A 25,621-nucleotide genomic window follows, 5' to 3' on the forward strand; every position below is an offset into this window, starting at 1 on the left:
TTATTAAAATAAAAAAGCATTCTCGCCATTTAATGAAAACAGCTTTTACGGAGCTGCTACTTGTGCATGTTGTCAAAAAGGTAAACTGAAAATTAATTATGTTACATATATTATGCTTATTTATATATATACATATATATATATATATGCGTGTGTGTATATGTGTTTTTATATTGCATACAGCATTATGAACAAGTAATATAAAGTGTTCGCTTGAACATGCAATTAGGCATATTGCTTTGTATCCTTTTGAAGGTCTTAAACGAATTCTAATGTGAAGGAAATTTTTTTTTTTTTTTTTCTTTAAAACATAAAACAAACAACACTGATTTTTAAAAAAAGATATACATATTTCAATCTTACATATATATATATATATTTGTGTATTAATTTATTCCCCTCCTCATTAGCATATTATGATCTTTATTATATAATTATTTACATAAATAAGGCGCATAGTAAAATAATACATATATACATACGTACATACATTATATATATATATATATATAGGGTCAAAAAAAATTATGTATGCGTTAATGGAACTTGCTATTATTATTTATTCGGTCATTTCTGTTTGAACATTGTTAAAGTTTTTTTCTTTTTTTCTATATTTTTAACATAATTTCAGTTTGCTTATTTTTTTAATATCTCATATTTATAGATGTGAAACTTTTTAAGATTCTCTTTTATATGATGTTTAAGCTTGCAATATATAATTGTTTTTTGAATATTTTTTTTACCTGTGGTTTATATGATGTAGTATTTTATTCTTAATATTATATATATATAATTGTAGCTTTTCCCTTCTTTCTTCTTTTTTATTATATTCTTATTTTCTTATTTTCTTTATTTCTTTTTTTCTTTTTTATTTTGCTCACCTCTTTTATTTTCATAACTTTTGTTCTCTTTTTCATTTTCGCTCCTTTTTTGCTTTTCCTCAGTTTTTGTTCCCCCAAATATTTTTTCCTTATTTTTTGTTCCCCCAAATATTTTTTCCTTATTTTTTGTTCTCCCATATTTTTCGTTTTCCTCCGTTCTTTTTTTTTTTTTTTTTTTGTTTGCTTTTCGTTATCTTCTCTATTTTGTAACAAGTCCTTTATAATAAGTTGTTTTTTAAAATTAAGTAAAAATATATATGCATTGCTTCTTTTAACCCTTACCCTTGGCTTGTTTTTGCGTTTGTGTACCTTTTGATTTGTTTGTTTTCCCGTTCGATTTTACATTCGTTTGTTTAATATTTTCGCTCGTCTCTATTTCCTTTTCCTTTTCCCTTTTCCATTTTTCTTATAATTTTAATAATTTTTATGCGGTAATCTGTATAATGTAATCCTTATGTGGTTATAAAAGAAGGAGTTAAAAAATGAATGATGATGATGGGAAGGTTTACATATACTCAGACTTATTTACTGCAAACTTTAGCGATGATGAAAAAGATGATGATTATGATACATATGAAAAAGAAAAAAAAAAAAAAATTTCTAGTGAAGATGATGCATTGAAAAATGGTGAAAATGAATATAGTAGACTTCGAGCAGAAAATTCTACCATTTTAAATAATTATTTTAATAATGAAAATATTAAAAATTTTAATAATAATAATCATATGAACAGTACACGGCATGATGAAGTTACAATATTTCCAACAAACAAATGTTACTCGGTTAATTTATTTGATGGTGAATTAGTGGAAAACAGGCATACGATCAAATTGAAGAAGGCAGGTTTTTACTGTATCTGCCTGGAGAACTATAACAGTGTAAGAGGGAAAAAAACAAAAAAAAAAAAAAAAAAATTTTTAAAATAAATACATACATACTTATATAAATATATATATATATAAGCATATCAGTGATTACATTTATGATGATGCATTAGATACAACGTGAAAACAAGTTGTTTGCATAGTTTTTTATTTCGAACTCTTTCTTTTTTGATCTGCTCGTTTTGTTTGCATGGCGGTACTCAGCTTTTTTGAAGTTGAACTGTTCATTTCGTTTCATTCGTTGAGCTCGTCATGCTTTGTTTATATTTATGTTCATTTTTTTTTTTTTTTTTTTTTTGTTACCACCCCTTTTTCCCCGTAACAGAGTAAGTGGGATGGCATTTACTTAGGCTTGTCGAAAATTCAAGTGGAGCTAAACTACAAATTGCTGTTACCAAATGACAACAACTCGGAGCAGTTTGAAGGAAGTAACAATTATGTGAACAAAGAAATGATAGATAACTACAAGAAAGAAATGGTACATAGTGATGAAGAGGAAAATAACATCATAATTAAACAAGTGCCTAGTCCCCTTTCCAGTTTAAATGATGAAATAAATGAAATATGTAAATATAACTTAGAACAAACGAATATAATGGTAGACGAAACATCCGATAAACAGAAAAAATGTAACAACAAATTTAAAACGAAAAATGCAAATTATTATGGTCCATTTATGGCAGCGAATAAATATGGTTCTTCTGTGTTTGATGATAATAACAACAGCACTGAAACATTTACGTGCACTTTTAATAATGAAGATCAAATTAGAGTTCCGTCAAAGAAGAAGAAATATATTTATTTATTTAACAAGACGGAAAATACATTACTCGACATAACTGTTCAGACTTATATGTCCCTCGGCATGAGCGTCTTGTGCAAATATGGGCTACTCTACTGCGGGAAATACAACCAAAATCCTCGTGACCCCTATGTGCCCTTTAGAAAACCGTACGTTTGAGAGAGGGAAAACGATGCGGCAAAAAAAAAGGAGCAAAAATAAGGAAAAAAAAATGTCCAAAAAAAATATGAACGAAAAAGAAAAAAATATGAACAAAAAAGAAAAAAATATGAACAAAAAAGAAAAAAATATGAACGAAAAAGAAAAAAATATGAACAAAAAAGAAAAAAATATGAACGAAAAAGAAAAAAATATGAACAAAAAAGAAAAAAATATGAACAAAAAAGAAAAAAATATGAACGAAAAAGAAAAAAATATGAACAAAATAGGAGCAAAAAAGAAAAAAATATGAACAAAATATGAACAAAATAGGAGCAAAAAAGAAAAATTTAAACATATAATATGTTACTAAAATAGCGAGTTTAACGATGCACACATGCCTCATGCATGCTTTCCCCCTTTTGCAGGGTTTCCATTTTGTCCCTGGACGCGGGAGGAATATTGTCCTTGTCCACCTTGATAGTACTGAGCCGAATAGAAAACGAAATAAGGAAAGAGATCGGAAGTAACGATGTGAAGTTAATTGACTGTTTTGATATGATTTGTGGGACGAGTGCAGGGGGATTGATTAGCTTGATGTTGCTGAGAGAAGTAGGTTTGCAAGAAATTATGGAACTTGTTCCAAATATCTTGGAAAAAGCATTTGAAGGAAGTAGAAATATTATTTCAGGAATATTATTTGAAGGATATGATATAAACAATGTGAAAGACCTTTTTATGAAACATATAGGAAGTAACTTTATGGCATCTTATAAAAATATATATTGTTTTGTAACAGCAACAGACGTGAAGCATAATCCGTATAAATTATTTTTATTAAGGAATTATACACATAAATATAATGCTATAAATGGAGAGTCATATGAAGGAATTAATAAAGTTCCATTATGGTTAGCTGCCTGGGCAACAGCATCAGCACCAACATATTTAAAAGGACCAAGTGCACAAGATATAAAAAAATTAGGTTTTAATATAAAACCAGAAATACATTTAGTTGATGGAGCTTTGAAAGCTAGTAATCCATCACTTATCGCTTTAGAAGAATGTGCAAGATTAAATAATAAAAATTTATCATCATTTATTAAGGAAGATTTAGATACCTTAGTTTCTATTGGAACAGGGAAATCTCCAACAAAGCTGACTCAGTCAGATTTTAGTGGAAAATCAGCGTCAACATTTGAAATTTTAATAAATTCCACACATTTGTTATCTAGAGCAAATGATACACATAGGGAGCTTTTGCAATGGCTGTCTGATAGAGAAAATACCTATTTTAGGTTTAATGTGCCAAATATAGGTGATATAAATATAGACAGTCAAGATGTTAGAGATTTCGATCTAATTGCAAAAGCAACACGCGATTACTTATTTGATGAAAAGTATTACGAGATAAAAAGATTGGCGCATAAGCTAGCCAATAATTACATCCGTTCCAAGTACCTTTAAAAAATAAAGTAGTGCACGTTAAAGCGGTGTTTTTTTGATGGGTGAGTAAGGAGCCACATGCGCGATTGTGCATGTATATATATATATATATATATATATATATAATCATTTATTTATATTTACATTTATATTTGTGCATTTCTTCCCATTTAACATGCACAGTTCTGTGCACACATTTTATATCCCTTTACAGTATTAGATTGTTCAGGATGACCTCAAAATCTACTAAGTTGTCTCATTATGTATTTCCCATTTTTTAGGCTTATGAAATGTACATTAACTTATTTTATCTTTCCATTTTTCCATATCTCATTACCTGACCATTATTCTGTACTGTTTTATTTTACTTGTTAATTTGTATTCGTTATTCTTTTTACGCATTTTACTCTTTTTCATTTTTTTTTTTTTTTTTTTTTTTTTTTTTTTTTTTTTTTTTCCCTTTTTTTTTTTTTTTTTACCGTTAACTTTTATATGCAAATGGGAAAACCTTGGACCATTAGCAGTATTATATATATATGTATATGTATATATATATAGCAAGTGAGTTTTTTTTTTGGGAACGAAAGTAGCCATTCCGCGTTGATCTGCGTTTAACATGTTCATAATTAGTTAACCTCTCAGCAGTTTAACCGCTTAACCGATTGATCATTTAATTTTTTTTTTTTTTTTTATTACGGGTGAGGTCTTTCTCAACTGTACAATGAAAAAGGTGCCAACTGTTTTGAACACCAGTATATATATATAGATGTACATATACATACGTGCATACGTATGTGTGATAAAAGCGCGCGCAGGTTTTCCTTTTCTCCAATTTTGCCAAAATATTTAACCACTTTGATATGATGTGAATATGTAGTTAATACACAGGAAGGTGGAACAAATAAGGGAAAGAACTAAATGTAACTGTCTTCCCCTTTTTCATAAATAAAGCAAAAATGGAAAGGACGGGGAAAAAACGATAAAATAAAAAAAGTTGAGTAAAAAAATTAAGTAATAAAGCAAAGGAGTATGCCGCAACGTACCAAACACGTATATCTCTACACATACATATGCACACCACTGCTCGAAATATATGCATTGGAAGAACACCCATGAACGTGCTTACACTCTTAGGTGTACTGCGTGGAAACAATTTTTTTTTTCGTACTAATCTGAGCAGGTGTGGATGCCGTGATGATGTATTAGTGAAGGAGGAGGGCATGAAAAAGATATATAAAAAAAAAAAAAAAAAAATATACACATATAATATATACATGTGCAAATACATATACACATACATAAACACATACATAAATACATACATATACACCTACATAAACACTTACTTATGCACGTACATATATATATAGGTTCTCATGTGCCCTCCTGCGCGTAGTTGTACATCCGCTTCTGAGAACGAGTGGTTGCTGGCTTGGGGGGGCGCACTATTTTTAGGGTTTTCTCAAATACTTGGAAAATGCTCCCGTCTTGGAATTGAAGTACTTGATGAAGGATCTAGTTGTAAGGGTTGAGTTTTCATGATGCGGCTCATACAATATGTTAATAGTGTACGTAGAATAACTAGAAACACATGTGCATGAAAAGTTGAGTTTCTTTGGTTCATCATTAAGAGTAATATATGAAAGAGTATATCCTAAAGTATTCTGTTTGACCTGATCATGTTCAGAATTTCCAGATAAATCCGTAATCTTTTTAACTCTTTTACTATCCGTATTATCATAAACAGAGGTAAAGCAGTTGTCAGGTTCTACTTGGTAGTTACTTAAGCAAGCAAAGCCAGCAAAACTATTATTTCCAAAGGTAATTGTGCATTCTTTGACTTCGTTAGGAGTAGGTATATAAGACTGAGAGAATAAATGTGCATAGTTACCTGTAAAATCGCATCCACTAACTTCTTTGTAGCCTTGATTTACATTAATATATATCTTTACCATATTACCATAAAGTATTTTTTGATTTTGAGTAATTGATGAGAATCTATTATTAAATTCAATCGAAAATTCAACTGATTTAGGAACATAAGGAGGTATTCTTAAAATATATTCGCTTATATTAGTCCTTGAATCATATTTATCAGATACGATTGCACCTGGTAATATATCCTCAATATTTGTAGGTATATTATGATATAACACTTTTTCTTTTAAATTTAAAGGATTTAAAAAACATTTCTCATAGTTCAATTTTTTATTTGTTGGGTACTTAATAATTAGCTTATCCCATCTGGATATATTAGCTGTGTATTTAATAAGAGAAGTATTTTTTAGTTCATCCATTTGCATACTACTGATAATATTACATGTAGAAACCTTCTTAGAATGATCATATGTACAAACATTACTTTCACCGATTATATTACTTTCTTTATTTACTAAATTTTCGTCAATTTTCATTTTTACAATATTTTTATCGCATGTACAAATAAAGACTTTATTTAACTCCTTAATGTCCTTCAAAGTGTTTGGTAACACTAAATAAGAGTATGTACTTTCCTTATCATCTACATTGTTTATAGGTATAGCGTGTTCAATTACGGAAGTAGTCTTTACTTTATGTGTGCTTTCATACTTGTCATACTTATCAGCAGTAGCGTTTACCTCTTCTACTCCATCTTCAATATAGTACATATCGTTAAAGCAGTTGACAGGTTTTAGTTTCCCCTTTGGACAATTTAACCCAACGACTGTATTAGATATTAATGGTATTTCACACATGAGCTCGTTCTTTTCATTTTTCTTATGTGTCAAAAATGAATTAGGACTATTCTGTTCATTTATAAAATCGCATCCGCTTATTACATTTTTATTTGCTGATATATGTACGTGCACAATACCAAGCGATGTATCCTTTTTTTTAGGTTTTTTTGATGATGACTTTCCACAAAAAATTTGAAAATTTAAATCTTTATGTACATAAGGAGGTACGAGAAAGCTAGCTATACCATCAATGGGTAATTTTGTAGTTTTTATCTTCTGATCCTTTTCTGATTTGTTTTTTAAGAATAGAACACCTGGTAACGCATCTACTAATTTGACTACTGTGTTGTCTACAATAACTTCTTCAACACCTTTTGGCGGATAAAAGATATGATAATCTTGCCAATCTTCTTCTAATTTTCTTAATTTTTTTAATTCTTCTTGACTAACTCCATAGAAGTTTTTAACGTATATTTCTTTTAGTGTAAACGAGTTATTCTTATCATTTATATGAGTAATATATTCCTTCTCATCAATAGTAACAATTACCTTTTTATCTTCAGCAATTAATCCGGAGGAAGTGTCTTTCAATACTACATCTTTATTGTACAAGCATTTAATAGTAACTATGTCTAACCCCTTTGCATTGATTTTGCACGTGTTCCTTTGCAGTTTTCCTTCGACTAAGCTGAACAGCGATTCATCCGAGTAATCACACGAATAGTTAACCGACTGGCCTAGCATAGCATTCGGGTACTTCTGAATCATATCGACATGCCTTCCAGTAGAAGTGGAAGTGTAATCTTGTGTTGCTATGAATGGTTCTCGTTTTTCCTCTTCCAAATCGGCATTAACTTTATACTTGTAGGGGAAGAACACCTTTTCGACGAGATCAATTTTTTTCTTGTTTAACGATTCAAAGTCGACATTTTCCGTTTGTACGTTCATTGTACCGAATACATTTTTAAGCGGACTATAACAATTACAAGAAAAATTTAAAATACTGTTAAATGTGTTTGGCACCTTGGCATATGAAGAAGTATAATGATTTTTATAATCGAGTGGTATATTTCCTAAATTGTAATTTTCAAAATTTAGCTTTTCTAATATATTTGATGAGTAGGAATAATAATTATGAATCTGTTCATCTTCTTTATTATCCTCTTTCATTTGATATAAAATTTCTTTAAGTTTTAAATCATATTTTATATTACTAATGTAATTTATATCTTCATCATCTTCTGGTGAAGATTTGTAATATTCTAATAAGATATTACTAAAACATGCTTGAGGAAAAAGAGTAAATCCTTTAGGACATATAATACCAAGGATATCCCCTTTTTTTATTATTACATTACACTCTTTTTCATTATTTAATGGATTATTCAATTCAGTTAGATTATTTTCCGCTTTTGTGAAATCGCATACTTTATAAGTTTCTGAATTTACTTCTATATTTTTTTTAATAGAAATATGTATAAGCCCTCTTTGCTTAGCTTCAGACGAATCCTTCTTTTCGTTAATAGAAATTTTTAAATTAACGTCTTCAGTAGTAGGTGGGATGAAAAAACTTAATCCTTGTCCCTTTACTCCTTTTTTTTCAAATGTAAAAACTCTATTTCCATATACTCCTTTTAAAGCTGTACTGAGAGATACTTCCGTTCTATCATTAACCATTACTTTAATATCATCACCTGTAAGGTCCAATGGAGGAATGAGAGAAAATTTTTTATACTCTTCTTTATCTGTGTTCTGTTCACCTAATACAGGTAACTGTACTATCACTTCCGTAAATATTTGCCCTTCGACTTTACATAAAACGACTTCACCAGGATTAGAAATAAGTGATAGATCTTCATTATCGTAAAAGTTGCATACGTTACTTTTATCATGTGTATTAGCAGTTACTGCTTTCAATTCATCTATATCAGTTGCATCTTTATTTATTGTTACCTTCATTGTTCCTTTAGTATTGTCATCGCTTTTCTTACAAGAACAAGAAAAAATAAATTTATTTACATATTCTTGTGGTATTTTACCATATGCTATTTTTTTATTCGAATTTTGTAAAGTGAGGATAGTACTATTTGGTATTATCTCTTTAAACGATTTTACATTTTCCGACTTATCATAAATTTGATGAAAACATGTTTCAGGGTACAAAGTTGTATCCTTGCTACATATAATACCAAAAGGTTCATTATTTCTAATATTTATTGTGCATTCTTTTGTTTCTCCATTAACTAATTCTATAGACTCAGTTAATATACTACTAGCCGATGAGGAAAAATCACAGCCCTTAATTTTTCCTCTATCAAGTCCAGTTCCTCCAACTGGTTCGCTTTTTGCTATATGTATATGAGTTATGCCATTATACCCAGCATTTTTTTCTATTTCTTTATATTCTGTATTATTGCAATGCACTTTGAAAGATGTATCTTTCGAAATGATGGGTGGTATAACTATACCTGCATAAGAAGTGAAGGGGTCTTTCTTTTTTAAAATTTTCATAGAGGAATATATAACTCCAGGTAGAAGTTCACTCAAACTTACTTCTTTATCATCCTCTTCTTCTTCATTTATAACCATTTCAAAGAAGTTTTTCGGCTTTAGACTAAATTTAGTGAAACATTTTTCAAAAGTGCTATCATCTAGAGGTGTGGAATCTATTTCTAATGCCAATGTACTTTCTGATTTGACATCCCCAATGAGTGCAATAACTTCTTTTTGCAGTTCATCATGCTCTTCCTCTTCTTTCTCTGCCTTTGCAGTAACATATGCATCAGTTCCTGTAGGGCATTTTACATACAAAACATCTAGTGGTTTCATCTCAGTGTAACAGTGTATATTTGTTTCTATTCCTCCTTTTGCAGAGTTAGAGATAAGTAGATTCTTTTTAGAAAAATCGCACACGTGTATATTATCACCAACCTTTACTGGTTTCATTAGTTTTGGTGCCTTTAGATTAACTTCTAGGGTATATATTTTGAATGCACTTTGTTCTAATTCTTGTATATCTGTTGTAATTTCTTTTTCTATTTCATCATCGTATATATTTTCCCATGAATCATACTCATCTAGTGATTTGTGTACTTCTTCTATTACTCCATCATTTGGATCAGAACCAAAACCAGATGAATAATTACATGTATCACTAGAAGCTAGTGCATCTATAATGTCATCAGGATTTTCATCAGACTGTGTTTTCCTTTTATTTTCTATTTCATTAAAAAGAGAAATAATAGTATTTGCTTTATGAGATAAGTACATATTCATTGTACTCATAACATATTTCTTTTTAGAAGCAACACCTTTGTTATAATCATCCTTTTTAATTTTCATCTTTTTGTAGATAATATCTAGTAGAGTTGGACTTAACGATGCTGCTTTTACGTTATAATTTTTTCCAAGATAGACACAAATACATTTAAAGGTTAAATCAGCACTTGTAACAACTGGTATTTCTATATAGTTAAATTGATGTTTATATGTATAATTGGCCATATTATTTTTTAAATTGAGTAGGTGTGAAATATTAGTTACATTATCATTTACAATAGCATCTCTAAAACAGCTAGTTAGTTTGACTGTGCCTGAGGGGCAAACAAAACCTACAATATCTTTTGTAGATGCATCAACTGTGCATTTTTCCCCGTCTTTTACATTTTCAAATATTTCTGCTTTACTACTTTCACTGAAATCGCATCCTTTAATTTTTTTTTTTTCCCTCTTTGGAATTTTAATGTTATATATTACTCTTGTTCCTTCATTGTTATTATAATGAGTGTTGCTATTATCACATGTAATTCTAAATTCATGCTCCTCCTTTATGTAGTATGGGAAAAAAATATATAGATGATATAAGTCTACCTTCTCCTGTTTATAATGATCTATCATCCCTCTGGTTTTATGTAATAACTCAGAGTGAGGTATCAATTTTTCTAATTCTTTTTGAGTGAATATCTTCAATTCATCTTCCTTTGTTGGCTTTATTGTATTATACATAATGTTAATATTTTCATATATAAGAAAATCTTTCGAAGGGCAGAAGATTTCTACATAATTTAAAAATTCTGTTGCTTCGATTGTACATGTATGTTCTATGTTCTTATCGTCCCATTTGACTAAAGCCGGTTCGATATATGTTTTGTTCTCACATATGTAAAGATTATCTTCATTAATAGCGACTGTGTTAATTTCCTTTTTAAGATTTTTTTCATCGTCCACGTTAGTAGCTTTCTTAATAATTATTTTCATTTCTTTTACAACTGCGTTTACTGTACATTTGCAGCTCACTTTTATATCTTCTTCCTTATTGTGGACAGGAATTTTCAAAAATGTTGGTGTTGCTTTGCCATTTATATTATACACCTGTACCCCTCCTAGTATTTCGTTCATATCTTTTTTTAAATTATTTTCATACACATTTTTAAAGCAATCTTCTGGGTCGAGGGAAATATTTGTAGAATCCTCTTCTTCTGTATATATAGTATTTAAACAGTTCAAACCGATTATATCATCTTTATACGCATCTACTGTACACTCATTTGTAGAAGATTCAATATTTTCAGAAAAATAATCAACCTTTGTTGGATGGAAATTACATCCCTTTATCTTCTGTTCATTCTTAGATATTAGTAGTTCTACCACTCCAATATTTCCACCTGCTTTACTGTTGTTACAACCCATAAGAAAATAAAATGGTTGATTTGTTTCTATATATGGAGGAATTTGAATCGTTACATCTAAAGTACTACTATCAGAATCGTTTACATCTACGTTTAAGTAACGAATATGTTCATTAATAGGTATAATATCTTGTGAGTCTAAGTAGGTCAACATATGAACAATAGTATCGGTAGAAGAAAGAGACTCTTCAAAATATTTTGCATTTTTATGGTTTTTTAAAAGAGCATTTTTTTTAATTTCATTTTTTGCAATTTTATTAAAAGGAAATACAAATAAAGATGGGTATTCATTATAATATTGGGCATTTTTCATATGAAAATTCATGTACTTTTTTAAAAAATGGTATTGTATATCGAACTCAAATTTATATACATCCTTCTTAGTTTTTAACGTTTTGGGAAGCATCTCCATATCTTTATATTTCCCTTCATCCATATTACATTTCATTTTAAATATATCAAATTCTTTTAAATTTTTTTTACATATTATTACTTTTTTTTCCTCTCCTCCCGATGATGGAGTATCTAATACATCTGTGAAATCACAAGTAAATTCTTCTTTTCCCTGTGTCTTTACTGCTACTTGATTTATTTTATTTAATGCATGAAATGCACCTAGTAATTCAAACAACGACATATTAATTTCATGGTTTATGCCTACATATACTAAAAAAGAGGAATCATCATTTAGAGTAATAGTACAAAATAAGCTTAACGAATCTCTAAAACTGGATGGTATATGCACATATTTAACATTAAAATATTTCTCATCTCTATCTTTATTATAAATTACTGCACTGTTGATCAATTCAGTTAAGCTTTTTTTTTTCTTATCCCATTTACTATGGTTTGTATGTTGAATCATTTCTTCAAAACATGTAGTCGATTTTGTATTACCAGGAAACATAATTCCACCAATATCTCCACTATTTAATTGAAATAAACATGGATATGTGCTATTTTTTATGTCTATTTTTTTTTGGAAAAATGTTTTATTCTGTTCTGAGTAATCACATCCTTTAATTAATTTTCCGTATGGCTCTATTGTTATTTCTGCTACTCCTCTATTCCCTTTTTTATCATCATCTGTTGATTTAGAATTATCACATATGAAATATATTGTAGTCTGTTTATCAACCATTGGAGGAAGTATAAATTCTATGCTTCCCTGTTCAAAATCATTTTTTTTCTCATTCACTTTAGGAGGTATAAGTATGCCATAAATCAATTCAGACAGCTTCTTTTCTTTCAATTTTTCATTTCCACCTTTTGATTCTCCTATATATAATGTAACAAATGGAGCCTTTTTCGGAAAGTATTCAATCGATTTGTATGACTTCTCTTCCGAATTAACTACTGGACATATTATTTTTATCTTACCTAAAGGATCTGTTATCTTTATATTGCAATTTTTTACTTTAGACTTTTCTTCTATTGGTTTTATTTGTTCTGTGAAATCACACACATATTCTTTGTTTGTATTATTTGATGAAAATTGCTCAGTTTGTAAACTTGGAACTCCCTCTTCTCCGCTTATGGTCACTTCAAACTCTTCATTTACTTTGTCTATATCGTCATTTAAATCTTGTAAGGACATAGATATATCACCCTCTTGTCCGTAGTCGCTATGAGTACTACTTTCGTTATATTCCTGATCCTCCATTCCCTGCAATTCGTAAGTTGGAGAGTTACTTTCGTCTGAATATTCATCGCCGTCGTTATCTATTCCACCTTCTTCCGCATCGTAGTTTTCCTCTCCACCTTCTTCCGCACCGTCGTTATCTATTCCATCTTCTTCCGCACCGTCGTTATCTATTCCATCTTCTTCCGCACCGTCGTTCTCCTCTCCATATTCTTCCGCACCGTCGTTATCTATTCCACCTTCTTCCTCACCGTCGTTTTCCTCTCCATCTTCTTCCACACCGTCGTTATCTATTCCATCTTCTTCCACACCGTCGTTATCTATTCCATCTTCTTCCGCACCATCGTTATCTATTCCATCTTCTTCCGCACCGTCGTTATCTGTTCCACCTTCTTCCGCACCGTCGTTTTCCTCTCTACCTTCTTCTACATACTCGTCATCCCCTGGTATGTCCTCCTCCAAATACCTGCCTTCCCGAGATACATACCTATTAGTATGTGTACTTCTCCACATAACAAATCCGTGCGTTTTTTCCTGAGCATGCAAGAACATTAGGAAGAATTTCCTTATAATACTTTTTAAGGAAATTTTTTTTTTTTTTTTTTTTCCTTTTTTTGGTATCATCATAGTTATCATCATAGTCATCATCGTAGTCATCAGCATTGCCATCCTCCTCATATGTCTTTCCTTCACAGGGATTATCTCCTATCCGTTTTACCTTATTGGACATGCACTTCACAGATATGTTGTTAAGTCCATTTATGCCTTTTTTAATAAATAAAAATAAATTTTCCTTTATATCTTCTTTGTTGAAAGTAGTGAGTCTACCTGTACCTCTCTCTACCACATCGTTACTCACGAGTCTGCAACTACTACGTTCATGTGCATTTTCATCCTTATACTCGTATAATAATATTTCATTATGTTTTATTGAGTATATATTTTTTTCTACTCCTTCTTCGTGGTCTTTTCCAAACAATGCTTCATCGTTCCATGTGGTGTAACTATCTCTTCCATTTGTTCTGTCTATCCTTGTTGTTATACTTACATCCGTTAGACAATTATAAGTTTTCTCTTTCCGAAATAATTTAAAATTATGAGCATCTCTTTTTGCATTCTCATTTGAAATTATTTCATATTTTCTTACTATTATGTAGACAAAAAATGTAAAGAAAAGGACTTTTTTTATCATATTTAATTTACACATTTAAAAAGAAAAAGCGAAAATTAAAAAAAAAAAAAAAAAAAAAAAAAAAAAAGGGAAAATGATATACGAAAAATCAGAAAGACGCATCAAACGTAGGGCGTATTATATACCACTATGCGTACATATAGTCGTGTGCATGTGCATAATTAAATATTACACAAGCAATTCTCAGACGTTATATAAGTGGATCCATTAAAACACTACAGAAATTATTGGTACACATAGTATGAACAATGTCCAAATGCGCCTATAGCTGTGTGAAGCTTCTCCAAGAAGGGGAAGAAACAAAAAAAAAAAAAAAAAGAAAGAAAGAAAGAAAGAAAGAAAAGAAAAGGAAAAGAAAAATGGAAAAAAAAAAAAAAAAAGCAGTTACATATTTGAACAATTTGAATCCAGTTTTTATTTAATTTCCTCTTTTTATTACATTAAAAAATTGTCCACTCAAATCGTTTATTCTCATATGACTATACATTACAATATTTCCCCGCATAAGCCTGTTAATGTGTGTGTGGATATGTGGATATACGGATATACAGATATGTATGTTTATATATATATATATATATTCAGGTATCACTATATTATTCAATACTCAATGACGATTTGTATTTTCTCTATAAAAATGCTTGCATAGTAAATCTATAGAGGCTTTTTTTTTTTTCTTTTCTCCCTTAATTTGTATAATTTTTTTTACTAATGATAATTTATTCGCATTTATATTAAATTTTTTTTTTTTTTTTTTTTTCATATCTACATTTTATCTTTTAAATTATTTTATTCTTTTTTTCAGTGTCTGTAAGGCTCTTTTCTCGTTTCCCATATTTTTTAGTTCATTCCGCTTCCTTTTATAGATTAAATTTTTTTTTTTTTGGTTTGAGTAAGCTGTAAAGTTTGGACACGGAAAATATAAGAAATGTGTGATGTGGAAAAGGGAAAGGGAAAAAAAAAAAAAGGATAGAAAGGTTGAAGAAGGATAGGAATAGAAAGGAAAGAAAGGTTTTTTGTATTTCCTTGTACACACCTAAATATATATATATACATATATATATATATATATATATATATATATATTTATGTATATGAAGTTCCCGTGTGTATGCTTGCGCGTGTGCAAGCGAACGTTTTATTTCTCTCTTTTTTTTTTTTTTTCTTTTATTTTTTGCGGAACGCATTTTAATGGAAAAAAAAAAAAAAAAAAAGAAAGAAAATTGAACTGAACTGAATTGAAGCGAATCGAATTGAATAAAATTATGTTAAATTAAGATAAGTTAAATTATATCAAGTTAAACTACATTAAATGGGGAGGCAACTGTTAAAGGAATACTGTCTTCAATTACGCACCTCCGTATTTTATACTTTCTTACATGGTGTTGAAATGAGAAGAGGGAAAAAAGAGAGCTCACATTTTTGTAGGAACAAATACGTATGTGTAGACACCGTGATTACTATATTTTACAAAGGAACATCTTTTTCTTTTTCTTTTGAATATTTATGCATTATTAATATTCTATGTTTATCAGAATATAAGTAGCATGCTTAATTTATTTTGATTTTATTTTTTACTTTTATTTTGATTTTAATTTTGACTTTTATTTTGATTTTAATTTTGACTTTTATTTTGATTTTAATTTTGACTTTTATTTTGTTTTTTATTTTGTTTTTTATTTTGACTTTTATTTTGTTTTTAATTTTGACTTTTATTTTGTTTTTAATTTTGACTTTTATTTTGTTTTTAATTTTGACTTTTATTTTGTTTTTAATTTTGACTTTTATTTTGTTTTTAATTTTGACCTGAATCTGAAATTGAACTTTATTTGAAATGTAAAATTCCTTTGTTTTACTTTTTGGGAGTTAATAAAATTGTTCGTAATTTAAAAGTTTAGTTAACATGACGCGCGGACATACAGCTATTAGAAGTATTTACTTATTTTAATAAACACAGAACTAAATTTGGGAAACAAAAATTGAATCAAAAAAAAAAAAAAAAGGTAAAACAGAAAAAAACGAAAAGAACAAAATGAAGGGAAAAAATAATATATTTTTTTAAAATTATTTTAAAAGAAAAGAGACAAGCCAAGTTTAGTTCACTTGGATAAAAGTAAAATTTGAAAAAAATTTATAAAAGGATAGGACAGATGGGGAAGGAAGGAAAAACTAGCACATTGTACATTAAATGAAATTTACCCTGTAGCTACTAATCTGTGAAAACATATTCTAATGTTTCTGCGTAGCTGCTGCTCTTTCTGTGTAATTGTTCATTTTCCTGAACAGGCAATAATATTTCAGCAAAATCGCTCATTTTCCTGAACAGGCAATAATATTTCAGCAAAATCGCTCATTTTCCTGAACAGGCAATAATATTTCAGCAAAATCTCTCACTTTCCTGAATGGGCAATAATATTTCAGCAAAATCGCTCATTTTCCTGAATGGGCAGTAATTTTTCCGAAAAATAGCCAATTTTTACGATTTGCACACCTGTACAGGCCTCGAATTTAAAAAAAAAAAAAAAAAAAGAAAAACTTCTCACTTATTAAGCAATGTGTGCAAGTCAAAATTTTTATACTTTATAATCGCTTTTTGAAAGAAATTTTTTGGTCTCCCCATAGTGTAGGGTTCATACAACACCTTTATGGTTACTTCTTTGGATTGTCCATTTTCATTTTCATAACATTTACAAATAAAATGGTCAGAGTATACTTGTTTAATTTGAATAAAAGACAATAAAGGTTTATTATTTTTTTTGTAGAAGAAGGAATATTTTTCTTCGATAAGCATTTCCTTTTTGTAAACTTCATCATCTTTAATAACACTTTGGAAACAATCTGAAGGATGCATTTTTGTATGTGCTGGACATGCTAAACCCACAATAGAGTCATCTTCAACTTTAATTTCACATACATAATCTTTTGGTAAACTATTCCATTTTGCACTAAAATAAAAATGAGTAGAATAATCGCCTACAAAGTCACATCCATGCATTTTTAAAAAGTTTGGATTAACATTAATTTTTACAATTCCAGTTTTTCCTCTTTTACTTTCATTTAATGTTAATGAGTTATCACAGGTTATAAAAAAGCTAGCTTCATTTAGGAGAAGAGGTGAAAGATATAATATTCCACTATAAGTATTATCGCTAATTTCTCTTTCATAATTAACAAAAGAAATAACTTCTTCAATGCTTTTTATAATTAGAATATCTCTATTGTCCATATCTGATTCTTCATATAATTTTTCTGCATCTTCAAGTGTTGCTTTCGGTTTTTTCGATGTAACAGAAGTAATAATTTTATTCCCCATTTCATCGTACTCTACTTTTGTTTCTCCTTTGATTTCTTCAGGTTCTTCTGTATTACGTGATTTGCTACCTATATTGCTTCTATCCTCCACTGATGCTTTAGATACATCTCCTCCCCCTTGCACTAACTCTGTAATAAATTTTTCATTTTCCGCATAGCTTCTTTTTCTTTTCTTCTTATGCTTATCCTCTAAAACGTATACATGTTCAAAAAAATTTTCGGGGCTAATTTTCGATTGTCTGAATTGTAGAGCATTTCGCAGTGGGCAAACGACTTTAATGATGCTAAACTCTGATGCAGCAATGGTAATTTCAAATACGTGTTTAGTTCTTAACGGGTTCAAAATGTTTTCTTCTCCTTGCCCCCTTACTGCGTCCAGTGATCCTTCCCTGTCCTCTTCTTCTTCTTCTTCTTCTTCTGCACCCTCTAGTGCTCTTTCTTGTAGAATCATGCCTTTGTTCAGAGCACCAGTATAAACACCTCCTTGTTCTTTCCCCTTGAGGGTGTGATAATTATAAGACCCATTTGTAATATAATCCCTATCATAGGATGGATAATTCGGAATGAGGTTAATTTTGCTCCTTTTTTTAATCTCATCTGTTACATGCTCATTTGTTATCTCTTGCATGTTGAGCATACCCCTATGAGACTGTAGTGATAACGTCGAAATGTTGAGAACATTTTCCGAACTAATGTTAAGAGCACCAGAAGAGAAATCATAAAAATAACTCATCTTTTGGAATGCATATATATTATGATTTATTTCTTTTTTAAACCAGTTATTTAAATCATCTCCAATAATATTTATTTGAATTATACCTGTCTTAATAAGATTAACAGAATTACAAGTACAAAATATTTTCAGTGATTTTTGGACCTTTTTCGGTATAATAATATAAGAAGGGGTATAATTATAGTCGTATATTTCATTATTTAAAACTTTGACTCCACTGACTAATGTTTCTAGTTTATGTGTTTCTAGTTCTTTATCCAATCCTTCTATTTGCACTGACTCGAAGCAGTTTTGTGGAGATGTAAGGAAATTATAAGGACAACTGAACCCAACTACATCATTTTGTATAGCTTCTATATTACAATATATTTTCTTCCCTTCTATTAATTCTATTTCAAATTCGAAAGAGTCTTTTTTTTTATTTTTTTTATAACGTGCTGCTGGGTCATATGTCGATGTAGGGTAAGAGCTAGTTGTAGTTGTATAATGGACATCTTGAAAATCGCATCCCAAAATTTTGGTATCACTCTTTTTAATAAAAATAGATGCAGAACCTATTATCCCTTTAGAAGAATTTTGTTCTAAATTTTCACATGAAAAAATAATATTTTTTGATGAATCAGCATAGGGGGAAATGATAAGTTCTATTTCTCCCTTTTCAAAGAAAGAAACATTTCTTTTTTTATTAATTAGTAGAGTACCAAACAGAATATTATTTAGTCCTTCTAACATACTATTTTCATCTAATCCTAAGTTAGATGTATATTTTAAATTTTCAAAATTAAATTTTACTTCACCAGATGATGATGTTGTAGTCTTTTTTGGACATATAATGGCAAATTTATCGAATGCACTTAAATCGACATTACATCTATAGACGATGATATAATTTGTGTATGTTTCCATATCGATAGGATTTTCTTTAAAATCATTTATTTTTTTCTTTACATAATTCACATACTGTTCTTTCATATGTTCTTTTCTTAATTTTAGGTTCAAGCTAAAATGGGTAAATTCTTTATATTCTTGGTTTAAAATTAGATCTAGATAAGACTCAAGTAATTTTTCAAAATCGATATTTTTTTTTTTAATTTTTTTTTTTTCCGTATTATTTAAAGCAATGGAATAATGATGCTCAGTAAAATCGCATATGTATGTATCCCTCAAGTAGTACGGAGTAACATCTATATAAACAATTTGTGCTGCATCATGTTTCTTCGAAGTAGATGAACGTTGTAGATTTTTAATATAAATCGTACCAACATGTTTGCTTTGAATATCTTCACAAGTGCAATAGAAATCTATTTCATTTTTGGTAATTTTAGAAATAATTAAAAAGGTAGAAGAACTATTTATTAAATAACTAGTATTTATTACTTTAATATGATTGAAAATATTTTCAATGTTTTCAGTAATTTCTTGATCCATGCTACTTTTAATATATACATTGCTGAAACAGTTACTCGGATTAATTTTTCCATTAGGACAATTCAGACTAATAATACTATTTTCTTTTAATTCAATTTCACATGTATGACTTTTCTCTTTCAAATTGTATGTACCAGAGTAATAGAAAGTCTTTTTTGCATTACCAGAGAAGTCACATCCATAGAATGTTTTATCTGTTATATTTTTCATTATCTTTACAACAGTAATTCCTTTTTTTCCTTTTTTATTTTCTATAACAGTGTGTGAGTTATCACAGTATAGTTTTATCGTTATATCCTTTTTAACAATAAGGGAAGAAGCAAAAGTGAAATATCCTTTTTCTGCAAAGAGTCTGTTTCGATCGAAAATTATTACACCAGGTAATACATCCTCTAGCTTTTTTTTACTATTCATATGTATTATTTCATCATAATTATCTGGGATATATTTCATTTTTTCATATTTCTTTAACTCTTCCTTTGTGATCCTTTCTTCGGAATAGGTAAAGCCGCTTGATGGAGTATAAAATCCTGTCCTTTGAGAAGCAAGTGCTTGCATTCTGTCCTTTATTATTCTTCCTCTATCACTTCCTAGTGCACTAGCACTATCAGATATAGTATTAGGTGGGCACTTCACTTCTACAATATTTAGGTTATCTTCTAATTCTACAAAACAAGTGTTAATGCTTAGCTGTTCGCTTGTAGGACTAAGTGAGCTTTCTTTTTTTGTAAAATCGCAGATATGTTTCCTCCTTAGAATAGGAGTAGGTTTTCTATCAATATACTCATGACCAATTAAAAAATCTGACTCGTACAAATGATCAATTTTGGTAATAGTAGATACTCCCTTATTTGATGTGTTAAGTTCTATATGTATTTTGTTCTCTTTAACTATATTCGTTCCACCTGTTTGTACTGTACTGTTACAATAACAGAACAAACTTAGATGCCCTAAAAAACTCTGGGGTATTTTTAAATAGGATATACCTTTATCATTAGAAAAAACTTTGAAATCTTTATCCTTATCTGTTAATGGTATAAGTACATCTGACGAGTCATACATATGAGAGAAACAATCTGAAGGTGTTAAAAAAAGATTACCATAAGAAGAACACATAACTCCAATATATTCGATTTCCCCATCACTTTGAATAATACATTCTTTACCTGAACCAGCTTTTATACTATTTTTTAAGTAATTAACTTCTGGATGATTTTTATAAAAGTAACATCCATCTATTATTTCACCTGAGGATCGTATGTAAACAGTCATGATACCATTGTTTCCTCGTAGTCCTTTTTTTTCAGTTTTCCCATTAATACAACTAAATTCAATGATTTGATCTTTTTTTATATAAGGAGGTAATTGAAAAATGAATAATCCATTCTGTACACTATTCCGTAGTCCAGTGTACCTTTCGAATATTTTGTTAACATCTTCTACTGGAATAGTTGGTGGATGATCAGTTGATTCATCACGTTCCTCATCTTCTTCTCTAATGGTTGTTATTTTTATATTTATTATATCTTTAACTAAAACACCAGGTATTAAACTAGTAATAGGTGTAACATCTTGCAGGTCTTTATTTATTACATATGAGGGAGCATCCTTAGGTACATGAAACAAATTTGTATATATATTTCTCTTTTTAAAAAGTAGGCTCATTTGATCCCGAACACCTTCCTTATCAATTTTTTCTGATAAATTAGCTATTTCTTTTTCATTTTCTGCATCTACTAAATTACTAGGGCACTTTAGAGCAACATAATCTAAAGGATTAGGATATACATCGCACAAATAATTTTTGGGCTTTTTAAAAGTAGGTATTAATATAGATGTATTAGTCATAAAATCACATAGATGTGTCTTATATGGGTTCATAATTATCGGAGGATGTATAATTTTTTCATGTATATTATAATCATATATTTCATTTGGATTAATATATTTCACAATAACAGTCTTTACAATTTTACTTCTATCTTCTTTTCTTACACAAAAACATTCCATTGTGTATGACCTTGTTAATGTATCATTAAAAGCAGCTAGAGCTATATTTTCTTGAGTAGATGAATAGATAATTAAATTTTCAGCTAAAACGTTACTTAATGAAGATAATTTGCCATAGTAATATACTTCTTTAAAACAGGTATCTGGTTTTTTAACAGTATCCTGTGGACATCTAAAACCTATACTTGTATTTGACGAAGCAGTAATTTCACATGTATCCCCCTGTTGATATGCATTTAAATAGTTATATATACTACCTTTGTTGAAATCACAGAAGAAGGAAGATTTTTCTTTTAGATCAGTCCTTACATGCAAAAATATATTTGCTTCCTGATACTTTCCACGTCCATTAGGTATAGAACATTCAATGACTAGTGGATAAGGACCATGATCAATATACGAAGTCATAAAAAATTTAAAATTTGGAAATTTGTCTTTTATTCCATCTATATTTATATGATCCGTATACAAAGCAATATTTGTAAATTGTTGAATAGTATAAGTGTTATTTAAATATTTGATAGTAGAAATAGGTTCGCCAGTACCTACTTGTTTACTTTTATCTAATTCACAGTTGTATACAAAAAGAGAAAATTCATTTATTGTTCTTTCACATACGTGTATAACATCATCAGTATTATTATATTCAAAATTGCAAATTTTGTAAGGTATACTATTAAAATAATCAAATTTTTCTTTATCCTCTTCTAAGTATGCTACTTCCTTAATAGTTGTTGTTTCTCCTTCACCAAATGTTACTTTCATTTTTTTTTTTTTGTATGTAAAGGTACAGGTAAATTCTAATTCATCATCAGAAAATTTTGAAGGTAAAAAAAAAAATCGTATCTTATAATTTGGTCTATCAAACTTTATACATTTTGCATAAGGATACTCAACTTCTAAATGTACTCTTATATCATTTTCATATACAGACTTAAAACAATCATGTGGATCTAATTCTGTATCTTCTAATTTTAACCCTAACACTCGATTTTTATAACTACCCAAATTATAATCATTTATATGTTCATCAACAATTTGCTCAAAATAATTTTTATCTTTCGGGTTTGTACTTACTCCTAATATCTTGCTACTACTCCTTGGTACAACTATTCGAATATGTATTAAGTCTTCAAATTTATATGTTTCATCTATTTCATAATTAGCACATGATATTAAAATTGTACCTGTCCTACGAGAATAAGATGGTATTATCAATTCGACCATACCTTTAGATAATTCATTCTTTAAACCCCAGTTAGCTTCATCTACATAAAAAATAACAGGGTATTCCTCTTCTGTTAATATTTCCCCCTTACCATCTTGAAACATTTTATTTAAAGCATCAGTGGGTCTTGTAATAATATGAGAGTAATTTAAAGATGGCTTATTACATATTACAACCACTCTATGTAATTTCTCTGGTGAAGATACAAATATTTCATTTTTACCATTGTTCTTTTTTACTCCTCCAGCGAAATAATCATGTAAGTTCACTATAGTTGTATTTTTCTCTTCTCTTTTCACATATGGTTCTAGCTCCGGATTCCCGTCTTCCACTGCTAGCTTCCTAATATTCCTACCCTTGAAGAGACTCAGCGTGCTGCATTTTTTATCTAGTATGTTTTCTCTATCAAACGAGTTGAAGTGATGACTGCAACAATTACTACTGCTACCACTACAGAAACAACTGCCGCTACATCTGCATCCATTGCTACAACTACAATTGTAGTTGCCCTCATTGATACAATAACAGTAACGGTAATGATCAAAGCCACTCCTTCTCTTCCTCAGTTCTTGAAACAAGTAGGTGTACAACTCATATATGTATTTGTTTATGTGTCTGGACACATGGACCATGTACTTATACACCATTTGTCTTATGTTTCCGCTCATCGAGTACTCCCCATCTCTATACTCACCCTTGTCTATACCTTCTGCACTGCAACTGCCACTACAGTTGGGTGAAAATATTGTGTCCTTCTCACCTCCTCCTTTGAAGTTGTAAAGAACTCCTCTTTTCCATAAATATCTTGCATGGTCATAATTTACAAGCACAAAGATGAAAATGCTATAAATGCAAAAGTAGCATATTATTTTTTTTTTACGCATTTTTTGCGCTAACTATGTTTCCTATATTGCACTGTGTTATGTTCTGCTGTGCTCTGCTTAACTGTGTTATGCTGCACTATATCGTACTATATTTCAGCGTATTGTAGAGTGCTTTTTTTTTTTTTTTCTTTTTTTTTTTTTCTCCCTGAACACTCTTGTTAATTCACATGAGGTGCAAACGTTTTTCTCCTTCGCCCTTATGGTACTCTATATTTGGCGTTTCAATGTTTAAATGTTTACACTTTCGTAATTCTGCAATATTGCAATTTTTCCAATTTACGGATTTGAGCAGTTAATGCACATGAGCGAATTTCTCATTCCTTATTATATGTGCTCTCGCTCAAATGCAAACAAATATCTGATTTTGCAAAGTGTGCAGCTGTGTTCATAAGATACATTAATTTTTTTTTTTATTTTAGCTAGCTAGAAAAAAAATTCCTCCTCCCTTTTTATGAGTATCATAACGGATCACATCTAACGATTGTTCCGGTTTGCTTTTGACGTGATTTCACTATTTATTCTCTATGTTGTTCTTCTTGCTATTATTCACAGTTGTCTATCGGCAAATAACACATTCCTTTTTACTCTCTAAAATGGACAATACGTATTTTTATTTTTATTTTTTTTTATTTTTTTTTATTTTTTTTTTTTTAGCTTATTTTATATGGACTTTGTTTTGTATATTTTCCCATATATGGGAGGCACAATATTAGGTATTTTAGTATAGCGAAAATGACAAATACATGTACAGAATGAATAAACGTATATGTATACATATATATAATATATATATATATATATATTATATATATATATATTGCATGTGTTAAGCACGCTAATTTTTTTCTCCTCAGGCTTTTCTCACACACGCATATGCATATATATAGAAGAACTTGCACAGTTTGCAAATAGAAAATATAAATTCTACAGCGACATTTCTGCTTGTAAAAAAAAAAAAAAAAAAAAAAAAATTATAAAACCTTAGCATGTGCTATAATCCTTGTCTTTTCTCTGTTAATATATATATATATTTATCCATATAATTTTTTCCTATTCCAATATGTTATATATTGGAGCATATTTATGATCACAACATTCGGTTATGTCTTAGAAGAGCTTTCTATTATTTCATCATAGTGGACAAAAGAGGAAAAAAAAAAAAAAAATTGAAGGTAAGGAATATATTTCCTATCCCTCTTTTCACATAAAAATATTTAAGAAAACTTCTCCGTAATTTGAGTTAGTGCAATTTTAATTTTAGAAGTTACCGATTAATTAATATCATTAATAAAAATAGCATTCTCTATAGCTATTGTACTTTTTTAATTTATTTTTTCCTATTTTTTTATGTCTCTTTGTTTTATTGATGGGTGCAAAACTGGAAAATTCCACAATTTGCTCTGCGTTTATAAAACAAATATATTTAAGAATGTACGTATATTTACACATATATGCACACATATATATACGAGCATGTATATGTACACATGTACAAACGACGTGTTAGCTTTCAAGCTGCTTCAATGTTTTATTTTCCGCATGCAAAGTAAGGACTGCACGTGGAAACAATTAAATATTTATACACAAAAAAAAAAAATATTTCATAACTTGTTAAAAAGTTAATACTACAATGTTC

The 25,621-nt window shown here is 29.3% G+C and overlaps 3 protein-coding genes across 3 annotated transcripts; 1 reads left to right on the forward strand and 2 right to left on the reverse strand.

Moving 5' to 3' along the window:
- Positions 1-1,363: 1,363 nt before the first annotated feature.
- On the forward strand, positions 1,364-4,172 carry MKS88_001168 (uncharacterized protein; the record flags this gene model as incomplete). Its single annotated transcript, XM_067219829.1, has 3 exons — positions 1,364-1,759; positions 2,091-2,716; positions 3,134-4,172. The coding sequence occupies 3 exons, from the start codon at positions 1,364-1,366 to the stop codon at positions 4,170-4,172; spliced, it is 2,061 nt and encodes a 686-aa protein (XP_067075096.1).
- Positions 4,173-5,602: 1,430 nt separating this feature from the next.
- MKS88_001169 (6-cysteine protein P230) lies at positions 5,603-14,390 on the reverse strand (the record flags this gene model as incomplete). Its single annotated transcript, XM_067219830.1, has 2 exons — positions 5,603-13,685; positions 13,774-14,390. 2 exons carry the CDS (start codon positions 14,388-14,390, stop codon positions 5,603-5,605), a joined length of 8,700 nt encoding a protein of 2,899 aa, XP_067075097.1.
- Positions 14,391-16,599: 2,209 nt separating this feature from the next.
- MKS88_001170 (6-cysteine protein P230p) lies at positions 16,600-23,985 on the reverse strand (the record flags this gene model as incomplete). Its single annotated transcript, XM_067219831.1, has 2 exons — positions 16,600-16,708; positions 16,934-23,985. 2 exons carry the CDS (start codon positions 23,983-23,985, stop codon positions 16,600-16,602), a joined length of 7,161 nt encoding a protein of 2,386 aa, XP_067075098.1.
- Positions 23,986-25,621: the final 1,636 nt, after the last annotated feature.

The sequence above is a fragment of the Plasmodium brasilianum genome, chromosome 4 (assembly GCF_023973825.1).
Source record: "Plasmodium brasilianum strain Bolivian I chromosome 4, whole genome shotgun sequence".
In the NCBI taxonomy this organism is placed as follows: domain Eukaryota; phylum Apicomplexa; class Aconoidasida; order Haemosporida; family Plasmodiidae; genus Plasmodium; species Plasmodium brasilianum.